Genomic DNA, 24,203 nt, shown 5'->3' on the forward strand with positions numbered 1-24,203 from the left:
TTATTTTCTTTAGTCTTAATCTTGAACACTTTTCTTCTCATTTGTTCCAATTGTACTTTCGCCTGAATATTTATTTATAAGGATTATTTTGTTTTCTTGTCCAGGTTGACATTTTTTACACAGGATTACTGTTAACTTCAAGTGTATGCTTGATTTTCAGATTCTGAAATTTCATTAATCCAATTAATATATAATAATACAACTTCAATAATGTATAAAAATAGAATTATTGCAATATAACGACTTAATTGCAATTCTAGATTTACCTTATATTTTTGAACACTTAAAAAATGTTCTTTTCCCTCCCTTTTTTCCAACACACATACACATTTAAAAAAGAATTCGAGATATAAAAAAAGACATTACAAAAATTTCTGGCTACATTTTGTACAGTTTTATTACCTCACGGAAGAATAGAACGAGTTAATGGTACATATATGGCATAATTGTAACATGTTATAAACTATATATATGGTCACATTATGTGCAAAAACGTAATGTCAGATTGTATCTTTATAGCGTATAGATGCTCTGTATTGTAATCCCGAAGCGTCACAAGCAGATCCGTGGTCAGGTTTTGGCCACTAGTTGATGTACCGCTAATTGAACCCGCAGTTCCACACAAGCGTCTTTCTCCTCGATTATACTACGTATCAATGTCGTCATCTTTTTCTGAAAATCGAGAGAAACTCCGTGTAAGTTTAGAAATGAAGCGAGAAATTCCTCTTTTCTTCCCCTCCCATCAGCGTTTAAAAGACACATACTTCGAGTAACTGATTTTCTTTAACTAGCTGTATCATAGCCGTCATTTCAGCTTCATTGGGAGAGTGTATCCTTTCTTTGTTTGGTTTCTTCTTCTCCATACCGCGTTCCGTTAACATTTCCATTAATCGTTTGATCTCACTCCTTTCCTGGCTAATGCGAGACTTTAATAACGCTTGCATATTCAACAGTTCCTCATGGATCAGTCTCTCTCGCAACTGATCTATAACATCCTCCTCTTCAGGTTCTGTACATAAAATTGACGTTATACTGATTAAAGGTATTGAAAATTATCTTGATCGTATATGTGTATTACCGTTTGCTTTGTCATTCGGTGTTACATCTTCAGATTCCTTCGATTGAGGTCCAACCGTTGCAATGTCTACAGAATCAACCGCGTCCTTATCTTGTACATTTACGCTCTGTCCATTTTGCACAGTATGCGAACTGCTGGCTGAACAAGATTTCTCTTTTCCCTCTTCCACGTTAAGCAGTTTACCGTCTTTTTTCGCATTGTTCGACGGTTGACTGTCGAGTTTTACTTGCCCGTGATCTTCATCCGCGGATTTTGACTTCTGCGAGATAGATTCTATTGGAACATTATCGGTCGATTTACTTTCTTCGTCTAGACTCTTTTGCGTAGCGCCTTCCAATTTTTGAACAGTCTTGTACTTTCTCTATAAAAAATTTAAATGTACATTTCACGTTAATCCTTTCTTTATATGAATTTATAATTTTTTTTAATACAATTGTTTACCTTTAATTGCGTTATCATTCGTTGCACTTCCCACAGTTGTTCCTCGCGAGACTTTGTTACAAAACCAGCGTTCATTTGCATGTGAATTTGCGATAGTAACGATTCTTGTTTAGATAATTCCGCGGCTATACCTTCCACAGAATCGGGCAGGTTGGTGCTACCAGATGACAATGGTGGCACGTACTTTATCAATTGTACATTTGGGAATAAAGCCTTACAGTGGAATAACAGCGCCAATAACAATCTGTGGCTCATTTGTAGAACCGGACTTAACGTCATTGAAATAGTTTGGGCGTTCATTTTCGTCGTTTTCTCCTACGATAAGATATAAAAATCAAATGGAATAAATAAATCAATGCAATAAAGATTAAAAATCAAATGGAATTGTGTAAAGAAAGTTTGTTTCTTTCTTAATAAAATTCTTAATAAAATTTTTTTAATAAAATCTTAATAAAATTTTTATCTTAAATAAGATTAGGAGGAATCTAAAGTTAATAAATCTTTTCTGTAAGTAGAAGAAATGTATATAATATCATGCGATTATATTTTGACGTGATAAAAATGATTATATGTCGCATAAATTTCTGTTCTCAGCTTTGTTCGATAGATATTTGATGCATCGAGCTGATGATATTTGGAACGTACTCGCACTGTGACGTGATCCAGATGCAATGTGACCCATGCCAGGAGAGTCCTGTTGCAATCCGGTAACTGTTGCGTCAATTGCGCCAATTGCGCTTCCCGCTGCGCGACATCCTTGGTCGACGCGGCCTGTTCGAAGCGCGATATCGTTTCGCTATTCTCCAACACGGGTTCTGGCAGTTCTCTACATCACCACAATGTGCACCACAATTTTTCGTTTGATCTTAAAACACATGGTGAGAGAAGGATAGAGAATTTTCAGATACAAACCTAAGAAAGAGTATCAATAAGCTCGTAGCTACCGTAGGTTCAAATTCGGACATGTTCACCGGTTCTCGGTAATTATACAATTTTTTCAAGTACTGAACCTTCGACTTCACCCCAGGAGCCTTGTACAGACCCTCCACATTCATTCCATGCTCCTCTACATAATCGATGCAGTCTCGCACCACCAATGGTAATTTGATTCCATCGTGACAACAGCTTCTCTCAATCGCTAAATGAAGACTAACACCGAAAACCGGTTGTTCCTCTAGAGAAATATAATATGTATGTATCAGAGAAACGTTAACGGAACAGCAAATCAAAATGTAATTGCATTTATATATAATATTCAATCTTACCACCAATGTCCAAGCCTTCGCCACCTGCATGCTTCCCTTTCTTCCCTTCTTTCTTCAATTTTTGTTTAGTCTTGTCTTTATCCTTATCCTTCCGTTTTTCTTTGTCTACGTCCTTCTCATCTTTGTCCTTCTTCTTTTTATCCTTTTCCTTCTCAGTGTCTTTTTCTTTCGCCTCCTTCTCTCGTGATTTCTCTCGCTTCTCCTTTTTAGAAGGAAATTTAAAGGCTTTGGTCTTTTTTGATTTTGATGGACTTCTGCGCAATAAATTATGCAGTAATTCATATATATTATAACGATTAAAACATTTACCTCAACAGCAGTAACAAAATTTTAACTGTTGTTTTGTATATATATTATAAAGACTTTGATAATAAAATATATATTAACTGAACAAATCAAAATCAGTACAAGTAAAAGTATAAAATCCTCGATACTTGAAACAAGCTTGTTTTCCATTTAGAAAAATCAGAAATCAAACTTAGTTGCGCAAATGTAAGATAAGTAATGCAATACAAACGAAAAATATAGATTAATGACATAAGGATGGCCATCATTTCTAATTATCAAGCACTTGTTAACAGTATAACTTGATTCATATATTTCTGATAAGTATGAAACTGCAGAAAGATCTGCTAATTGCGTGTTACATTAGCACTTGCTTGCTATTAAACCAAATAAAAAAAATTTTTTAAAAATAAAATTGATGTGTCTTACTTGGTCTCTTGATCTTCGTCCGGGGAACTTTCACCCTCTAACGTCGCGTAGCCCCTGTCCTTTCTATCCTTCTTGTCTTTACGCTTTCCACCCAAGAGCTCCTTCTTGGAGTGCTTGTCGTGGCTGCCTTCGTCGCTAACTGCGTTATAAAAATTATTAATTTTTATTGAGACATAATACTCACTTGAATTATACTTGATGTAATAATATTAATATAAGTGAATTAATTTTGAGAGAGAAAAAGAGAGAGAGAGAGAAAGAGATACAAATATATATAATATTTGAGACCAGACTTTTTGACAGATGCATAACCTCTTTCTCTCTCTCACAGTGTATAAACGTTTGAAACATAGACAAGCTGTCGCGATGACAGCTGTCACGTACAATCACTCTCATTGCTCTTCCTCGCTGATTCGGACGCGTACAATCCGGGAAATTCCTTCTCGACATCCGGACTCTCGAAGTCCATCCTCCCTCAACAGATGTGCATTTGACACTTACTTGTTGTGTCAAACTCGAAATCGCGAGGTTCCTCGAGATAAATCGATACCTTGTATCGATCGTACTTTAAACATCGTTTGAAAAAAAACAACGCATGTCAAGAGAGAAAATAAGATTTCTTTCATACACAGGCCTCATACCTGAAATGATGCACTAAACTTTAGGAGCATATTCTAGAGGTCAAAATAAGACTTTTTTTTCCTACGAACATGGGTCCGCAAATGAACCTTCCTCCGAGCTAGAAGCCCCTAAAGTTTTGGGGAAAAAATTAAGAATTGGACATTCTTGTTTTAAAAATATATTTAGTTTTAACATGAAAATCTTGAAATGAGATTATATTGCTTTAATTAAAGAAAAATATAATTGATAATATGCTTGAATAATTGCTTACTTGAATAAAGCCATTTTATATAGTTTAATCAATAAAAATATATTCTTGTGATTTAAGATTTAATTTTCTTAAATGGAAAAGAAACAATGTTAGATAAAAAATAACTTTTAAATCAAAGATTATAATTTTCTTAAAGTAGAATTAAATAATTATATATTCTTAAGATGACAATTACAATATTAAAATAAGACTATAATATTGTTGAAATTTAAAATTATTAAATTCTTCTATTTGTAAGAAGATAAATTGTTGCGTATATACGAAACAATAAATGCGTTAGTTTAAGTATATAAGTTTTAATTTGACACTTATTTTTTTTCTGCGCAGAAAGTATCGTGAAAATATTGATTTTAATGAAACTTCACACGCATGTAAGGGAGGAAATAAATAAATAAATAAAATTTAGATAGCACTTTGCATATTTTATGAGTCCTTTCTAAATTTTATTTATTTATCTCTTTCCTCTCTTACATGCGTGTGAAGTTTAGTTTAAAATCAATATTTTCACGATGCTTTTTGCATAGAAAAAAAATAACTGTCAAATTAAAACTTATATACTTAAACTATATTAAAGTATATATATATATTTTTTTTTTATTTATTTCTTTATTTTTTTCCAAACATTTATATATTAATTTGTGTATTCAAAAAAAGGCGTTTTTTAAACTTTAATATATATCATCCACTACAAATCATTGTATCTTTTATACTTTTGATTTTTAGACTTTTATCCGAGGAAATTTTTAATCAGCAATCAATTTTAATCAATTTAATCGAAGTCACTTTTTTCATATAAAATGTGCGGAATCCTTTTCAGTTGCGACTCAAAAAGAGATGAAACTGTATGTAGAACGATTTTTTATTTTTCTCGAAAATCATTCGATATTATAAAAGATGTTTATACAAGCAGAGAGAAGAATGAGAGGTATTATAGTCCGTTTTTACGTGATTTTTCTAGATATATCTTTTCTTTTTACATAAAATATGCAGAGTCCTTTCTAAATTTTATTTATTTATCTCTTTCCTCCCTTACATGCGTGTGAAGTTTTATAATCATAATATATATTATAAAAGATAATTATAATATATATTATAAAGTTAAAATTTTTTATTGAAAATATTCAATATTATGTTATTGTTATACAATTATATTATCTAAGAAATAAATAAAGAGAAAAAGTTAAAAATACATAAAGAAACATTTAATTTATTAATTAAATATAAATTAAGTAGTAGAAAGTTTAATTATTTCTTTATTAATATTTTATTAATATTTGTCATCATTAACTAAAGCCTGTTAAGTAATAGTAAATTAATTAATAACAAAAATACATAGGTATATGTGACACATTTTCAATATTTTAAATTTAAATTATATTCACGTACAATACTTATTTTTAATTTCAATATTAAGTTTCCTGTTTCGAATTTGATTAATCGTAATATATATTACGATTATAATTAATAATTAATTATAATCGATATTTCTATTTACATATTATTATATTAATGACATTATAGTTATGGTAATATTTGACAAAAGATTAAATTTACTTTGATTATATTCGATTAATCGAAATCGCTGTGGAAAGGAATTTTGAAGGAAAGCTCAGGCAACTTGCGTTAAAAACAGAATTTTAGACGATAAACGTTTTTTGGATAACCTTGACAAGAGAGCTCAAGGAATCCAAAAAGTTGTTTTGAAGATTGAATTCCACCGTTAATTCAAACGAATTAGGGGCGGCGCCAGGTGCCGGAAGGATCCTTGCGAAATGCCAGGACTATACGAAACAGCGGGCGAAAAAGGAGTCCGAAAAAGAGAAAAAGGCCTTACCCAGCACGCATTCTCTCGGCCCGACAACAATCGATAAACGAGTTTAAATCTTCTACTGTCGGAAACGCCCAGGAAATCCGGGAGAAATTCTTGTAATAAGAAATCGCGAACATTTTTTGAAAAAGATATCGGGGGTGCGTTGGCTCCCTTGCATGCGAAGCACTGTTCCGATAAGTCACGTGATTGATTGCGCGTTTACGCACCTTGTGTGCGCAGGATCAAGTCGCCTATAAATAATCGATTCGAGATCGAACATCACGTATTGTTCTCCAGTCTTTTACAATGAAAAGTAGTGATAGTTTAAGTGATAAGTAGTGATTGCGCATCTTCACATATCGCATTCGTCGATTTATAACAGGTAATTTTCACAATCGTATATTTGTAAAATATTGGCATAATACAATCGTAGTTACAATCGTAGTACACAGAATGAGTTATTTTTAAAATTTTTTAAAAATTTAATTAACATATGAAATAAAAATGTATATCTTTATAATTCTCAATAATATTTGTTTTTAAAAAGATTTAAATATAAATAAAAATATATATTACATAAAATTTATATATAAAATATTTTTAATATTGAGGAACTATTATATTTTATATATTATATTTTATATTTTATATTTTATATATATATATATTATAATTTATATATGTGTGAGTGTGTTATACATATGTGCCATATATACATTTTTATGTAATTCTATTAGTATGAAATTTTTGTTCGCGTATACTTGTTCCCATACGTAATGTTATAATTTTATAACATTATAATAATTTTTTATATACGATTTTGTTTTTACGGGAAGAAGGAAGAATGGAATGTAGATAAATAACACACACACACACACACATACACACACACATATAGTGTTACGGTTTGAAGGTTGCGATTTGTTTTGATTTAACGATCTTTCTACGATCTTCTATGTGAAATAATTTGTTGTTGCCAGCGTGTCCTTTCTGGCATCACTGCTTCTACGACGTTCTATAAGAATACGTAAGAAATATTTCGAGTTTTTATCTAGAGAATGTATGTGTGCTCTTCTTGTTGATTTCGCGTGTATTAAATTGAGAATAACATTGAAACAAATTTGAACGCACAGTCTAAACATTCATCACAATTCTAAATATTCTGTTCATTGTTTCACAGGTCCTCGTTACAATCCTCGTTTCTATCATGACGATTAACAACGCCGGTTAACAGCAACTATTATTCCTCAAGTATCACTTTAAAAAAATGGCTATAAGGTATGAAAGTATCAGGAATCCGCCGGTAAGTTTTTGCTCTATCGTAGACAGACATTATAATGTATATAAAATATTTTATATATATTATAATGTCTATTCATAAATGCAAAGATATTTATTAAAAATTATTACATATATGCAAAATATTACATTACCTTTCACTTATTATTGCAGTTGTATTACAATACATTAATAGATATATTCTTTTATCTTAAAATTTTATTTAATTTATAATATATAACTTATTTTAAATTATATATATAAATTTGCAATTACAAATGTAAATTTGCGATTTATAAATCGCTATAAAAATCCTTTTTTTATTATGTAAATAAGATTAATTATTAAATAAAGTATTATACTATAATTATTAAATAAAGTTATATACTATGTATCAATAACAAATAAAAGATGTAATATTTTACATATATATAACAATTTTTAATATATACCTTTGCATTTATAAACAGACATAATGTGTGTAAAATATTTTATATATGTATATATGATAATTTAAAATAAGTTATATATTATAAATTAGAAAATTTTAAAATAAAAGAATATATCTATTAATGTATTATAATACTGCAATAATAAATGAAAGGTAATGTAATATTTTGTATATATATATATATATATATATATATATATATATAACGATATTATATATATATCTTTGCATTTATGAATAGACATATTATAATGTGCGTAAAATATTTTATATACGTATATAATAATTGTAAATTTTGTTTAAATATTTGAAGATCTCTTTTGTTTACAGCTCTCTTTTGTTTATTAACAATTATATTATATGTTTAGAACCAGGGTTGGGAAAGTTACTTTTTAAAAGTAACTCGTTACCGTTACCGTTACCGTTACCGTTACCGTTACCGTTACCGTTCTTTTTTCTAAAAAGTAACTCGTTACCGTTACCAATTTTCAAAAGTAACTCGTTACCGTTACCGTTACTTAAAAATAACACGTCGTTACAATTTTCGTTACTTTTTTAAATATAGGTTTATTAAATAATACAGGGTTTATTTTAAAATAAATGAAAACATTACTAAATTTTATCGAAATTCTTTATCAATTTTTAAAAGAATTTGCTGTTCAGCTGTGTCATCATTTAGCTTCCCTCTTTGTGATGTTAATACAGATCCACCAATACTGAACATCCTTTCTACGGATGCACTGCTTGGAAGAGCTGTATTATATTTAATAAACAGTTTTTTTATTTTAGGATAGTCGTTCCACATTTCGACATTATTATTTTTTGATTTTAAAAATCGTTGTAATTCATCCTCTTCTGATTCATGTGTTGTTCCTTGTCCTTCAAAAATAAAAAAATCATCGTGATCAGATTTTTGTTGGGCTTTTGGAGAATTCTTCTGTTGATCGGATTTCTAATAAGTTTTCCAAATAGCTTTCAGCACGTTTCCTTTTTTCTCCAGCTAACCAATTTAGTTTGAATTTTGGATGCAAACAGGTTGCAATAATCAAGTCTTTTTTTTTTTCAAATATTGTAGAGAATCTAAAATTGTAACTTACAACATTATATATATAATATATATAATGTTGTAACTAACAGTTATATAATTGTTACTTAGTATTTGCTGGGATACAAACTTACATTGCTGTAATTATAATTATAAAAGATTATCCACATGTATAATTTTATATATCGCACTTCATAGATAATTTTTTGATCTTCCATTCATTTAGTATGTATTCGCCAGAAGGATTATCACAATCTTGGGTAGCAGAGTTCGCATCAGTGGAATTTTTAAAATTACGCCGATGGGTGCTGGGACTGTCACTCTTGGGTAGCAGAGTCCGCATCGGTGGAACTTTTAAAACTACGCCGGTGGGTGCTGGGACTGTCACTCTTGGGTGTCAGAGTCCGCATCGGCGGAACTTTTAAAACTACGCCGGTGGGTGCTGGGACTGTCACTCTTGGGTGGCAGAGTTCGCACTGGTGGGACTCTTAAATCGAGATTATAATAGTAATTATATATATAGTTGAACTGTATTGAAATTAGCAGCAACTTTAAATTAAAATTACTATTTATCGTTAACTTTTTCCCAGGTGCATCGGATCTATATATATATATATATATATATATATATATATATATAAAAGAAAGAGATCAAAAGACGAAACCTGTCTGAGCCCCCATAGTTTCGTGATAGTTGCTTTTTACTAGATGAGATTGTCAGCTTCAAACTAAATCTGTTCCAAAGGGAGATTTCATCTTTTTTGATCTCTCTCTCTTTCATATATCTGTATTGCGCATCAGATTATCACACGAAACCTAGTTTAATGCCGATTCCGAACGGCTACCTTAAAGAGATGTTTTTAGCAAGAATTTTTCGGTAGTTTGCTATTGCTTTTTCGAGAGAAGAGCGAGTATATAATTTTTCGGTTCTGTCGGGAATCGAACTTAAAGCCTTTAGCTTTGTAGACTAGTGCGATGTTTATTGTCACGCTTCTTATATATATATATATATATATATATATATATATATATATTGAAATTAGCGGCAACTTCAAATTAAGATTACGATTTATCGTTATATATATATATAGTGTGCTGAACAGTCTATATATTGGTTAGCCCGTTAAGGAATTATTTATATATATATGGTATGGAGATTTAAGAAATCTCAATAAAAAAAGAGATATTTATACTTTGTAAGATATATAATACGAGGGTAGTTCGAAAAGTTCTCGGCCTAATATAGAAATGTCGCTAAGAATATCAAATGGCTGATTTTTCTCAAGTTTAATCCCTCAGAGGGCGTACCGCACAGTTTCAGACAGATTCGTTCGCTAGTTTGTTTACTGTGCTCGAGTAAAACAGACAAGATTTGATACTTCTCCAAAAATGGATAAAATTGAATATCGCGCAGTCATAAAATATTTCGTTTTAAAAGGATTAACGGCAACAGAAATAAAAAACGAGCTGGATTCCACTTTAGGAGACTCTTCTCCATCATTTTCAACAGTGAAGAAATGGGCTGCTGAATTTAAACGTGGCCGTTCATCCATCTTTGACGATGAACGTTCGGGTCGCCCGAAAACCGCCACGAATGAGGAAATCATTCAAAAAATCCACGATAGTGTGTTAAATGATCGACGAGTAAAAGTGCGTGAGCTTTCTAACATTGCAAACATCTCAATAGATCGTGTTCACAATATCTTACATGAACATTTGCATATGAGAAAGCTCTCAGCGCGATGGGTGCCGCGTTTGTTAACGGTCGATCAGAAACGCATTCGAACGAACATTTCTCAAGAGTGCTTGGACTTGTTTAAACGCAATTCAACCGAATTTCTGCGACGATTTATCACTGTCGATGAAACATGGATTCACCATTACACGCCAGAGACGAAACAACAATCAAAACAATGGGTGGAAGCGGGTGGAAGTGCTCCAAAGAAGGCAAAAACAGTTCCATCAGCCGGAAAAGTCATGGCGACTGATTTTTGGGATTCGCAAGGTGTGGCGTTCATAGATTATCTAGAAAAAGGCAAAACCATCAATGGGGAATATTATGCAGCATTGCTGGAGCAATTGAACGATGCTATTAAAACCAAACGTCCTCATTTGGCAAAGAAAAAAGTGCTTTTCCATCACGACAATGCACCCGCTCACACGTCTTCAATTGCAGTTGCAAAGCTCCATGAATTGCGTTTCGAATTGTTACCACACGCACCGTACTCGCCAGATTTAGCTCCCAGTGACTTCTTTTTGTTTCCAAATATGAAAAAATGGCTTGCTAAAAAAAAATTCACGTCAAATGCGGAGGTCATCGCTGAGACGGATGCTTATTTTGGAGGCTTAAGCAAATCGTATTATACTGAGGGTATAAAAAAATTAGAACATCGTTGGTCTAAATGTATTGAGTTGAAAGGGGACTATGTTGAAAAATAAAAAAGATTTTTGCTGGAAATCATGTGTTTTCTTTGCCAGGCCGAGAACTTTTCGAACTACCCTCGTATATATATATATAATGTTGTAACTAACAGTTATATAATTGTTACTTAGTATTTGCTGGGATACAAACTTACATTGCTGTAATTATAATTATAAAAGATTATCCACATGTATAATTTTATATATCGCACTTCATAGATAATTTTTTGATCTTCCATTCATTTAGTATGTATTCGCTAGAAGGATTATCACAATCTTGGGTAGCAGAGTTCGCATCAGTGGAATTTTTAAAATTACGCCGATGGGTGCTGGGACTGTCACTCTTGGGTAGCAGAGTCCGCATCGGTGGAACTTTTAAAACTATGCCGATGGGTGCTGGGACTGTCACTCTTGAGTAGCAGAGTCCGCATCGGTGGAACTTTTAAAACTACACCGGTGGGTGCTGGGACTGTCACTCTTGGGTGGCAGAGTTCGCACTGGTGGGACTCTTAAATCGAGATTATAATAGTAATTATACATATAGTTGAACTGTATTGAAATTAGCAGCAACTTTAAATTAAAAGTACTATTTATCGTTAACTTTTTCCCAGGTGCATAGGATCTATATATATATATATATATATATATATATATATATATATATATATATATATATAGTGTGGCTGAGCCAGCAAAGCTCTTGCTTGCCATATAAAGAGTTGCGGATTCAAGTCCCGTTAAGGAATTTATTTATATATATATGGTATGGAGATTTAAGAAATCTCAATAAAAAAAGAGATATTTATACTTTGTAAGATATATAATATATATATATCTTAAAATTCTTGAAATATGAAAACTAAAATCTATCTATATAATATACTTAAAATTTTTAATATAAAAATTAAAATAAAATAAACAAATCCGTTAAAATACAAAATTAACACTATTTATAATTTGGTTGACCATGCTATTTTATTATCTAATGACTGCTTCCGACAAGAAAACATCAAGCTAGTACATGACACTTTAATCAATAATTGTTTCCCCGAACATATTATACATAGACACATTCAAAAAAGAATTAATTTTTTAAATAATCGTGACCTTAATGATACCGTTGACGTGAATCTCACTCGTTCAGATAAGACTCAATTTATTACAATACCATATGTAGAGAATTCGAGTCATGACTTGTACCGTCTTTTGCGGGATAGCGGCTTTAACGTCGTCTACAAAATAACAAAAGAACTAAATAATTTAATTAGACGCGGTAAAGATTTCTTACATAACAATGATAGTGTAGTAACAAGACAAGTGTAGTATACAAATTAAACTGCAAAGATTGCAATTTATCATACATGGGGCAAACAAAAAGACATTTACGTACGCGAGTGAAAGAACATTGTAATAATATAAAGCTACACGAATCTAATCACTCGGTCATTAGCAAGCATAGATTGGAATCCACACACGATTTCGATTGGTTGAAACCCAATATCTTGCATAATGAAAAATATGTACGAAAGAGAGAAATTGCTGAGATGTTTTTCATCAAGAAATTTAATAATTTAATCAACCTACAGAAAGACACGGATAGTTTAAACAATATTTACGACAAAGTAATAAAGGTCACGTAGTTCAGTTTTTATATCATTATTGTTTAGTCTCTTGACGAAGTCTCTCACAGACGCATTAATTTCTCTCGAATTCAAATTTAGTTAAAATAACGTGTTTTTTTTTAATGTGACTTGTGCAATTTACAAGATTATCATCCATGCTGGTCTCCCTGATTTTTATTACATCGGTATACTAAAATTGTTATATTTTAATTCGTTGAGCGTACTATATATTTAAACCGTTAACTAATTTAGTAATCATTTATAATCTTTCCAGTGTATACTTGATAAGGACCACAACCATATGGTCGAAACGTCGTACTAATAAATCAATTTCTGGCTAGTTTGGTCGATTATATTTCTTTGATCCCTTTAAAATAAACAAAGTTAAAGGCTCCTCTAAATTAACAAATCAAAATGAATAATAAAAGGCAGTAAAGAGCCAACGCAGTTGTAGGGCGTGGATAAAATTTCTCTCTTTTTTAAGACGTGTGACTAGTTTTGGTTATATTTATTTTGTCAGTGCATCGCTCTTCGCGCTTTGTACCGCTGAGAGGGCTTTTTGCATCGTGCTTTCTCGGATGGATCAGCCTTGACGAAGTCGCGTCGCTCCTATAGATCATGCATACATGTGCTTTTTCCTCTCTCTTGTATTTTATTGATATTGCGGTTTTGTTTTTTTTTTCTTTTCTCATTTGATTTATTTATTTTTTCTTTGTTTTATTAGAATCACTGAAGAAGGTTCGAATTGAGTCCGAAACGTTTGGAATAAAGTGAATGGATCGTTAAAATTGAATTGCCGTCTTGGAAATTATTTTATCCACGTCCTACAACTGCGTTGGCTCTTTACTGCCTTTTATTCATTTTGATTTATAAAAATTAAAATCTATCTTATAATATTTAAATCTTCAAAGAGTTAAATATATAATATATAATTTTTTAAAAATCCATATCTGAAATTTGAAACCTACCTTATGATATATAATCTATAAATCTGTCTGAAAAATAATAAAATAATAAAAATAACGAAATCTTAAAATAATATATTTAGAAACTAATAAAATAGTGAAAATAAAAAATCTAAAAAAAAATAATAAGTCTATCTGGAAAATAGATCCATAATCTATAAATGTGTGTATCAATCTCTAATTTATTTAAAATTTAAAAATCTGAAATCCATCTTATAATCTATACATCTTATTGATCAGAAATCTTTTTATAATTTTATCTAATTTTTATAATTCTTTTTGTATTTATATTTTATTTTATTGTATTTGTATTTTCTGTATTTTTACCTTATTTTTTAATTATACTTTTTATTATATTTTATTTTATCCATGTTTTATTTAACTTAATTTGAAATCTTAATGTCATGTTTTTATTTTTAAAAAATATATAAAATTTTAATTAATTTGAAAATCTTAAAAATTAAAAAAGTTAAAGCTAAATTATTAATTTAATATATTTTATTCACATCACTGACATATATTATCACATGATGTGAGATTTATGATGTGAGTGGATTTTACAACTAAATTTTTAAATTACTCGTGCCAGTATATTTACAAATATGAAAACATATAATGTCCGTTCTTATTATTCTTATATATTGTACATGTAATGTATTACCCTACCAATATATAATTTATATCATTTAAGAAAAATTGACAAAAAATTGTAAAGAAAATTCTTTACAATTGAATTTAGATTATTTCTATGTCCAGCGTTCGATTTAATATATTTGTTATTTTTATTATTATATACGTTTATTATTATATATGTATCTATTATTATAGATGTATCCATTATTATATGTTTACTTTAGGTAATGCATACATCTATACTTACAAATAATATATTAATCGACGACTAGACATTAAACATGAATTAAACTTAATTCCGAAGAACATAGTTTTAAATGACACAAATTATAAATATATAATTACATTATATACATTACATTATATACAATATGAAAATAAATTCACATAGGATAATATACATATAACAGAGATGTGATTAAAGAAATATATATTAAATTAATAATTTAGTTTTTTTTAACATTTTTAAGACTTAAGACTTTTATTTAAGACTTCGTTTGTTTTTTAAAAGACTAAAAAACTAAAAAATACTATTATATGCATGTAAATATATATGTACACACAGCACGCGCGCGCGCGCTTACCCATACATACACACACACACATATGCATACATACATGTATGTATGTATATAAGTAAATAATGTATATGTGTACAATACATTTATTAATAACGGTTAATTTTTTTAGCTCTATCATATAAAACGTTCTATAGACGAATGCATTGATTCGCAATATGGGAAGTATTATTAGGCAATACATGTCCCAAAACGTTGCAAAAAATTATACCACGGTAAAAAAAATGTCTGGAAAAAAAGTTTTTAAAGAAACAGAGTTTTATAACTGTTTAGAAGGTATTATTATATAACTACAATTTTTTAAAATATGAAAATTAAAAAATTGAGCTTTATATTCGTAATTAAATATTTTATTTCATTTTTATATCCTTAGCTGTGATTAAAAATATATATTAAATTAATAATTTAGTTTTTTTTAACATTTTAAGACTTAAGACTTTTATTTAAGACTTCGTTTGTTTTTTAAAAGACTAAAAAACTAAAAAATACTATTATATGCATGTAAATATATATGTACACACAGCACGCGCGCGCGCGCTTACCCATACATACACACACACACATATGCATACATACATGTATGTATGTATATAAGTAAATAATGTATATGTGTACAATACATTTATTAATAACGGTTAATTTTTTTAGCTCTATCATATAAAACGTTCTATAGACGAATGCATTGATTCGCAATATGGGAAGTATTATTAGGCAATACATGTCCCAAAACGTTGCAAAAAATTATACCACGGTAAAAAAAATGTCTGGAAAAAAAGTTTTTAAAGAAACAGAGTTTTATAACTGTTTAGAAGGTATTATTATATAACTACAATTTTTTAAAATATGAAAATTAAAAAATTGAGCTTTATATTCGTAATTAAATATTTTATTTCATTTTTATATCCTTAGCTGTTGTATCAAATAAATTTAAAAAAAGAGAAAATCCTTTATCGGAGAGGCAGTTTAAAGGAGCGATACAGGCAATCTTTAATAATGTAAAAAATTGGAACGGCAAACGAGCGAAACGTCGAGATCGCACGAAAAATACGAAAGAATTATCCGAGTAGTACGTTCTATATGTTAAATGACATTTTATTATATTAAATATTTAAATTACTAATTAATTAAATATTTAGATTTCAACAAATGTTAAATAAGAATATACGTTTTCGAAATTATTACATTATTATTATTATTATTATTATTATTATTATTATTATTATTACATTATTATTATGTTATTATAATTATTATTACTTTATATTATTATTATTTGTTTTTTGCAAAAAAACCACTATAATATATGTGCATAAAAATAATAGTGCAATACATATACGTGGTCTTGATAGTTTGTAATATACATATATGAATTATGTGAATATAAATAAATATGCATATTATTTATAATGGATTAATATCTTTTATTATTTAAAGAGTTCTTATTTATTTTATATATGTATTTATATCGCCTCTACAGAAAAAAAATGTCAAATCAAAAAATGCCATATCAAAACTTAGATAAATTAACACGTTCACTGTGTGTGTGTGTATGTGTGTTATATATATATATATATATATATATATATATATATATATATAACAATCTGTCTTTTTAGAAGAATTTAATAATCTTAAATTTTAACAATATTAAATTCTATTTCAATTATTATTGTCACATCAAAAATGTAATTATCTTGACAATAACCAAACAGAAATTATTTTATCATTATCGTGGGTTCTCATTAAAATATCTAATTATGACCTTATATATTTCTCTATGAGGACCTGATATAATTTTATAAGGGTCTGATAATGATACCTTATATGGACCTTATAAGAAAATAGCGTTATATGCTCATTGAGATACTGATAAGGCAAAAATATCATGTCTCTACAACGAAATCAGATAAACGATATATGGTCCTTATTAGAATCCTATCTTAATTTCTAATTAGGTCCCTATGAGGACGCGACTATAATTTTATAAGGACCTAATAATAATACCTTATATGGACCTTGTAAAAAAATGGCGTTACATGCTTATACAATACTGATAAGATACTGATAAAACAAAAAAAAACAGGCCCCGACAATGAAGTCAGGCAAACGTTGTATGGCCCTTATCGGGACCCTACTTTAATTTCCAGTCGGGTAGTCTCAGTATAACAAGGAGACAATCTTGAAGGCTATCTTAAAGACAGTACCACCAATCGATTTTGATATGAAATATCAAGTTTATGGAGAGGATATATATTTCATAACTAGAAATTGCGACCCTGCACTCGAAAAGTTATGTAAAACGAATCTTCATAAATCAGAATATCAAAAGTGATATCTTTCGGGATACATCTCGATCAATGATCTAAGAATCCATATATAGCGCCTGTTATTAATTGCATCAAACCAAGATATACGATCCGAATCAGATCTTAAACTTGGAATATTTTCATTTAGATCTGGATATAAATAATACTGTCTGTCCCGTCTGTCTGACTATTGCCCATTGTCTCAGCTCATAACTTCGATATTTTGAAGAAGAATGAAAATTGCTATAACTATTATTAAGCATTTCAACCCAACGAGCTATTTAATTTATCGACAACAGAGAATTTGAGTTCAACATTCATCAAATACTTAGAGCTAGGACATAACAGTTTATTAAATATGAACGTACTAGGTACCCCTCGAGAATCTGAAGGTCAAACTTTGATTGGACGGAAATCCTTTTTGCAAGAATTACTCAACAATGAATTAGTACGTCGAATCTATGAGAAAATATTGCCCGCAATTGCAAGAATTAGATGGTGCATCGTGCCAAATATATCACTACTGTACAAAGACCACTTCCTTCTAAGACGAAAGGACGCAGCGTCTCATGCATAAATTCGCTTATCACTTCTTCAACCTGCATGATTAATTGGACAAGACGAATTTACGAAGACTTTATCACAAAGACGCATTTTATTCTATGAACTTCGCCATTTCCAATTCCATAACGTAAGAAAGTGGACTCAATCTGTACATGAGGAATCTTCTGAAGAAAGGCTCGAAGAAAAATACGTTACTCTATCATACTCAAGAGGACATTCTAGTGACTTTGAGCAAATTGCCCAAGTCCTATTATGACAATAGTTCCTTCACTTACAACGTTATGTACGACGATGACAAGTGTGTCGTATTTTATGTCTCGGCTTTATTCAAGAAGCTAAGTTCCAACACGAACGTGCTATAATCTTCCAGAACGTTCGTACAAAGACTACTTCTAAGACGAAAGGACGCAGCGTCTCATGCATAAATTCGCTTATCACTTCTTCAATCTGCATGATTAATTGGACAAGACGAATTTACGAAGACTTTATCACAAAGACGCATTTTATTCTATGAGCTTCGCCATTTCCAATTCCGTAACGTAAGAAAGTGAACTCAATCTGTACATGAGGAATCTTCTGAAGAAAGGCTCGAAGATAAATAGGAGTACAAATAAGTCTCCGCCGTTTGACAAAAAATGGCCTCACAGTAAGTTATGGTTGAAATTGTCAGATGTAAAACGTCATATCGTAAGGTTGGACATCTGGCAACACCATAACCTTGAAATATTAGCGATTTTGTATTAGCATCACATAATTTTTTTCGTGCGAAAATGTCGAGTTTTGAGCCGAATAAGCGTCATTTGCGGAAACGTTTGATTTACTTCTTTAATTTGAAGAAATCTGCAGAGGCGCATCAATTGCTTATAGAAGCATATGGTGAGGCTGCTTTAAGTGAGAGAAGTTGTCGTGAGTGGTTTCATAAGTTTAAGAACGGTGAGTTTGACGTCGAAGACAAAGAACGTAGCGGAAGCCCGAAAGTGTACGAAGACGCAGAATTGGAAGCATTATTGGAGGAAGATTCGTGCCAAACGCAAGAAGAACTTGCACTTACATTAGGAGTGACTCAACAAGCAATTTCACATCGTTTAAAATCGTTGGGAATGATTCAAAAGCAAGAAAATTGGGTTCCATATGAACTGAAGCCGAGAAACGTTGAACGCCGATTTTGCACATGTGAAATGCTGCTTGCCAGGCATAAACGAAAGGGTTTTTTGCATCGTATAGTTACTGGTGATGGAAAATGGATCCACTACGATAACCCAAAAAAGAAGAAATCATGGGGACCACGTGGCCATACTTCAACATCGACAGCCAAGTCGAATATTCATGAAAAAAAACTCATGTTGTGTATTTGGTGGGATCAACTTGGTGTTGTGTATTATGAGTTGCTCAAACCGAACGAAATCATTACTGGGGCTCTCTACCGAACACAATTGATGAGATTGAGCCGAGCACTCAAGGAAAAACGCGCCCACTACTACTTCAGACACGACAAAATTATTCTCCTGCATGATAATGCTCGTCCACATGTTGCGGCGCCGGTCAAAACCTCCTTGGAAACACTCAATTGGGAAGTCCTACCCCACCCGCCGTATTCACCAGACATTGCCCCTTCGGATTATCACTTGTTCCGATCGATGGCACATGGCCTGTCTGAGCAGCACTTCACATCATATGAAGATACCAAAAATTGGGTCGATTCGTGGATAGTCTCAAAAGATGAAGAGTTCTTCCGACGCGGTCCGTATGCTGCCAGAAAGATGGGAAAAAGTAGTGGCTAGCGATGGACAATACTTTGAATAAAACATAAGGTACCGTTCTTTCACAATAAATGCTCAATTTTTGATAAAAAACGGCGGAGACTTATTTGTACTCCTAACGTTACTCTATCATGCTCAAGAAGACATTCTAATAACTTTAAACAAATTGCCCAAGTCCTATTATTTATTATATTTATATATATATATATATATATATATATATATATTTATTTTATAAGGCAAGAGTTTCTTTATTTATGACGTTATATACGACGATGACAAGTGTGTCGTATTTTACGTCTCGGCTTTATTCAAGAAGCTAAGTTCCAACACGAACGTGCTATAATCTTCCAGAACGTTTGTACCGTCAGGTAATAGACAACGAGTATCATATATTTTAAGCGATCAAGCAACATATATGCAGCGCCAGAGAATGTGATACCTGACAAAGTAGCGAAATATGTGTACGATGAGATCGTTATCTTCAGTCTATTGTGAGCATAAAGTCGGTGCTGATAATCAGAATGAGACAAATCACCAGGATGAACGACAAATGGTACAAATTGTATCTATCGAAAGTTCAATGGAACATGCAAAAGGCGATATCCAACTTTATGAAGTTTCTCAATATCGCGTTTGTTATTAAATAAAATAGGCTTCTTTTAAACGTTATTAAATGCTCAATTTTTTAAAAATAAATTTGTATATCAAAGAATCATTGAAAAAAGTGTAATCGACCAAACTAGCCAGAAAATTTGTTCATTAATACGACGTTTCGACCATATGGTTGTGGTCCTTATCAAGTATAAATTAATTAATTAATTGACGGTTTGAATACATAGTACGCTCAAGAAATAAAGTGTGAACAATTTTAATTGCGAAATAGTGGCTTTAATGTCGTCTACAAAATAACAAAAAAACTAAATAATTTAATAAGACGTGGTAAAGATAGCTTACATAATAATGACAAGACAAGTGTTGTATATAAATTAAACTGTAAGAATTGTAATTTATCATACATTGGGCAAACAAAAAGACATTTACGTACGCGAGTAAAAGAACATTGTAATAATATAAAATTACATGAAACTAATCACTCGGTCATAAGCAAACATAGATTGGAATCCGGACATGATTTTGACTATATTAGGTTGAAACCTAATATTTTGCATAATGAAAAATATGTTCGAAAGAGAGAAATTGCTGAGATGTTCTTTATCAAGAAATTCAATAATTTAATCAACCTACAGAAAGACACGGATAGTTTAAACAACATTTACGACAAAATAATAAAGGTCACGTAGTTTCGTATTCCTCTCGATGTATTTTTTTAGTTTCTTGACGAAGTCAAGATCACATCAATTTGTCTCTTGAATTCAAATCTAGTTAAATAACGTTTTTTTTTGTTAATGTGACTTGTGCAGTTTACAAGATTATCGTCTACGCCTGTCTTCTAATTATTATTACATCGGTATTAAAATTGTTCACACTTTAATTCTTGAGCGTACTATGTATTCAAACCGTTAATTAATTAATTAATTTATAAATCTTTTCCAGTATATACTTGATAAGGACCACAACCATATGGTCGAAACGTCGTATTAATAAACAAATTTTCTGGCTAGTTTGGTCGATTACACTTTTTTCAATGATCCTTTGATTATTTGACTAGCGACATTAAGATATTTTATAACTTTTAAATTTGTATATGTATTTTAAAAAATTTTTAGAATATGTTAAATAAGTTTAAATAAAACATCGATAAATCTTAAATAAAACATCAATAAAATAAAATACAAAACAAAAAATTTTACAAAACAAAATACAAGCAAAAAAATTATAAAAAATCATATGAAATTATTAAATATATTTAAAAAGATTTTATATGAAATTAAAAAGAAAATTCGATCAATAAGATATAGAATAGATTATAAGAATATAGAGATTTATTCTCTAGATAAATTTATTATTTTTTTAAGATTTTTTAAATTTAAAATTTTTTAAAATTTTATTATTTTATATTATTTTTTAAATAGATTAATAGATTATAGATCATATAGATATTATATAGATTATAAATATATAGATATATAAATTATATATAGATTTTTTTAAGCTTTCAAATTTCAGATAAATTTAAACATTATATTTAGCTTTTATATAAAAATTACACTATTAGAAAAATTACAATAAAAATTACAAATAAAAATTACAATATTAGAAGATTTTAGTCATAAAATAATCAAAAGGCAAATAAAAACCACTGGTGTTGGAAAACGACGTAAAATTCAAATAAAGATTAATTATTGTATATTAAAATTAACATATAATTTTGCCAAAAAAGAACATATAAGCGCTTAATTTAAAAATTTAATACAAAAGAAACGCAAACGTTTCGATCCTCTCTGGATTCTTTTCAATGTCAATCGTAGAAAACACAGTACAGCAACCAAAGTACAGGAGAAAAACACTTAACCCTCTTATTAATCCATAGGAAAAGATTTAATGATAGGGAGATAGGATTTATCTAAGTTAATAATGTCATTCTGGATATTTAAACCATTTTTTTGCCCTGTAATGTAAATCATTTCCGAAATAATTCTTCTTAGGTAAGAAGGATCTTCAACTAAAATTTTTATCTCATTCCATTTGAATTCATGTCTCTCCAACCTGTGTTGAAAGATCACCGAGAGGGATTCAGAGGGCCTATTATTTTTGACTTTGTATTTTTTGTTTCTTTTAATCTAGTAGTGAGTTATCTACTAGTCTGTCCCACATACCAGGCTGTGCAATCTTTGCAACAAATTTCATAAACTACATTAGAATGATTCGCTCTCAGTAAAGGATCTTTGTATGTTTTTATAAATCGATTCAACTTATTCATAACTACGAACGTCAAAAATTTATTCATATTCGCAACTATATTTTTAAATTGCTTAAATACAATATTAATGTAAGAGATAACGAAGAAGGAGAGAGAGGAAGAGGGAAAAAAAGTAGGAGAAGAAGAACTGACGATATTACTGTGGATGAGAGATTTTATTCTATAAGCAATGAGAAAATTTACATAAAAATATGCTTATACAATGTTGTTTCTTATCCTGAATAATTTCAATTACTTATCTTTGATAATCTCTTTGATTTTATTCTCTTTTCTTAACCTTAGAATTTTCTTCATTCAACTGATTCCCTCTCCCTTTTCTTCTATTTGATTCTTTTATTATTCCTCGTATTTTCTATATAATTTGTTGCTAAATGTTCTAATGTTTCTACTTACTTCTGACATATTCTACACAGTTTCTTCTTCTGTTCACGCTAAAATTTATTCCCAAGTTTTTAGTTTCCATCTAAATCTCGCTATAATCTTTTGAAAATCCTCTGACCTTGTTTTCGATATAAATCTTGAATATGCAAAGTACCATCCGATAATAGTCTTTATTATTATGAAGTGTGTAACAATTATGCGTGCAATTCAACACTATCGAGATATGCGCATTCTGTGTGTCACAAAAATAATATTAAAGTAAATACGCTAACTGATAATAATAATACTGATTCGAGAACATCACATCCAAGGAAATCATACCCAAGAAAAGAGCAATTAAGAGCCACCGCGGATGGTAGTGCGTAAAATTTAAAAGATTAGTAATTCGCGAAAATTAAAACGCATTTGAAAGACATGCCTATATTTTATTTGAAAGATATGCCTATATTTTACTTGGTGCATAAACCAAGATATAGATTCTCAACTCCGAGAATACTATAGGATCCCTCTTTACCCCTGAAGAGACGTAGGCGAGAAAAATATCGAGATGAAGTCGCTGAATCGGGAATCGAACCCGAGTCTTTCGCTTGCCGGGCAACTGCTCTTACCACTGATTGTGAGCTATTCGGCTCCACACCGATTCTTCTTTTCATAAGCGTAAAAAATCAGCGGAAATCAGATATGCCGCATTAATTGCTGAGAAAAATATTGCCTATCCAACATCAAAAGAAATTCTTAATTTTTTCCAACATATAGGAAAAGATCCTAATGTGTTGAGTAGAATGAGCATGAGCCGAATCAAATGTATAAATATTACAAACGTTGTATGCCTGGTTGAAATAGAGCGTATTGTTAATAATATCCAAAATGCGGGATTTTCCATTTTTATCAATGAAACATTATAATATAATGATAAATGGATAACTTTTTTTGTCTGATAAGTTGATCCGGAGACATTACATGTTCGCTCGCAATTAATTAAATTAATAAATATTAATGCCAAAGATTCAAGCGCCGAAAAATTACTTAATGCATTTAAATGTGAAATGTAAAATGGAAAATTACAGATACCATTTTTAAATATTGTTACCTTGTCATGCGACAATGAATCTGTT

The 24,203-nt window shown here is 30.3% G+C and overlaps 1 protein-coding gene across 2 annotated transcripts; it reads right to left on the minus strand.

Annotated features, from left to right (window-relative positions):
* Positions 1–379: 379 nt before the first annotated feature.
* Positions 380–4,063, minus strand: LOC105257534 (ralA-binding protein 1). 2 transcript variants are annotated; one of them, XM_011268215.3, is made up of 9 exons: positions 3,883–4,063; positions 3,499–3,637; positions 2,785–3,038; positions 2,432–2,693; positions 2,165–2,345; positions 1,520–1,834; positions 1,079–1,439; positions 765–1,009; positions 380–672 (listed from the first exon to the last, which is right to left on the minus strand). In XM_011268215.3, exons 1-9 carry the CDS (start codon positions 3,965–3,967, stop codon positions 571–573), a joined length of 1,944 nt encoding a protein of 647 aa, XP_011266517.1. In that variant the 5' UTR covers positions 3,968–4,063; the 3' UTR covers positions 380–570. The 2 variants fall into 2 exon arrangements, with proteins under 2 accessions (XP_011266517.1, XP_019885010.1); XM_020029451.2 differs by lacking the exon at positions 380–672 and having other exon boundaries at positions 845–1,032.
* Positions 4,064–24,203: the final 20,140 nt, after the last annotated feature.

This window comes from Camponotus floridanus, unplaced genomic scaffold (genome assembly GCF_003227725.1).
Source record: "Camponotus floridanus strain SB8 unplaced genomic scaffold, Cflo_v7.5 scaffold29, whole genome shotgun sequence".
In the NCBI taxonomy this organism is placed as follows: domain Eukaryota; kingdom Metazoa; phylum Arthropoda; class Insecta; order Hymenoptera; family Formicidae; genus Camponotus; species Camponotus floridanus.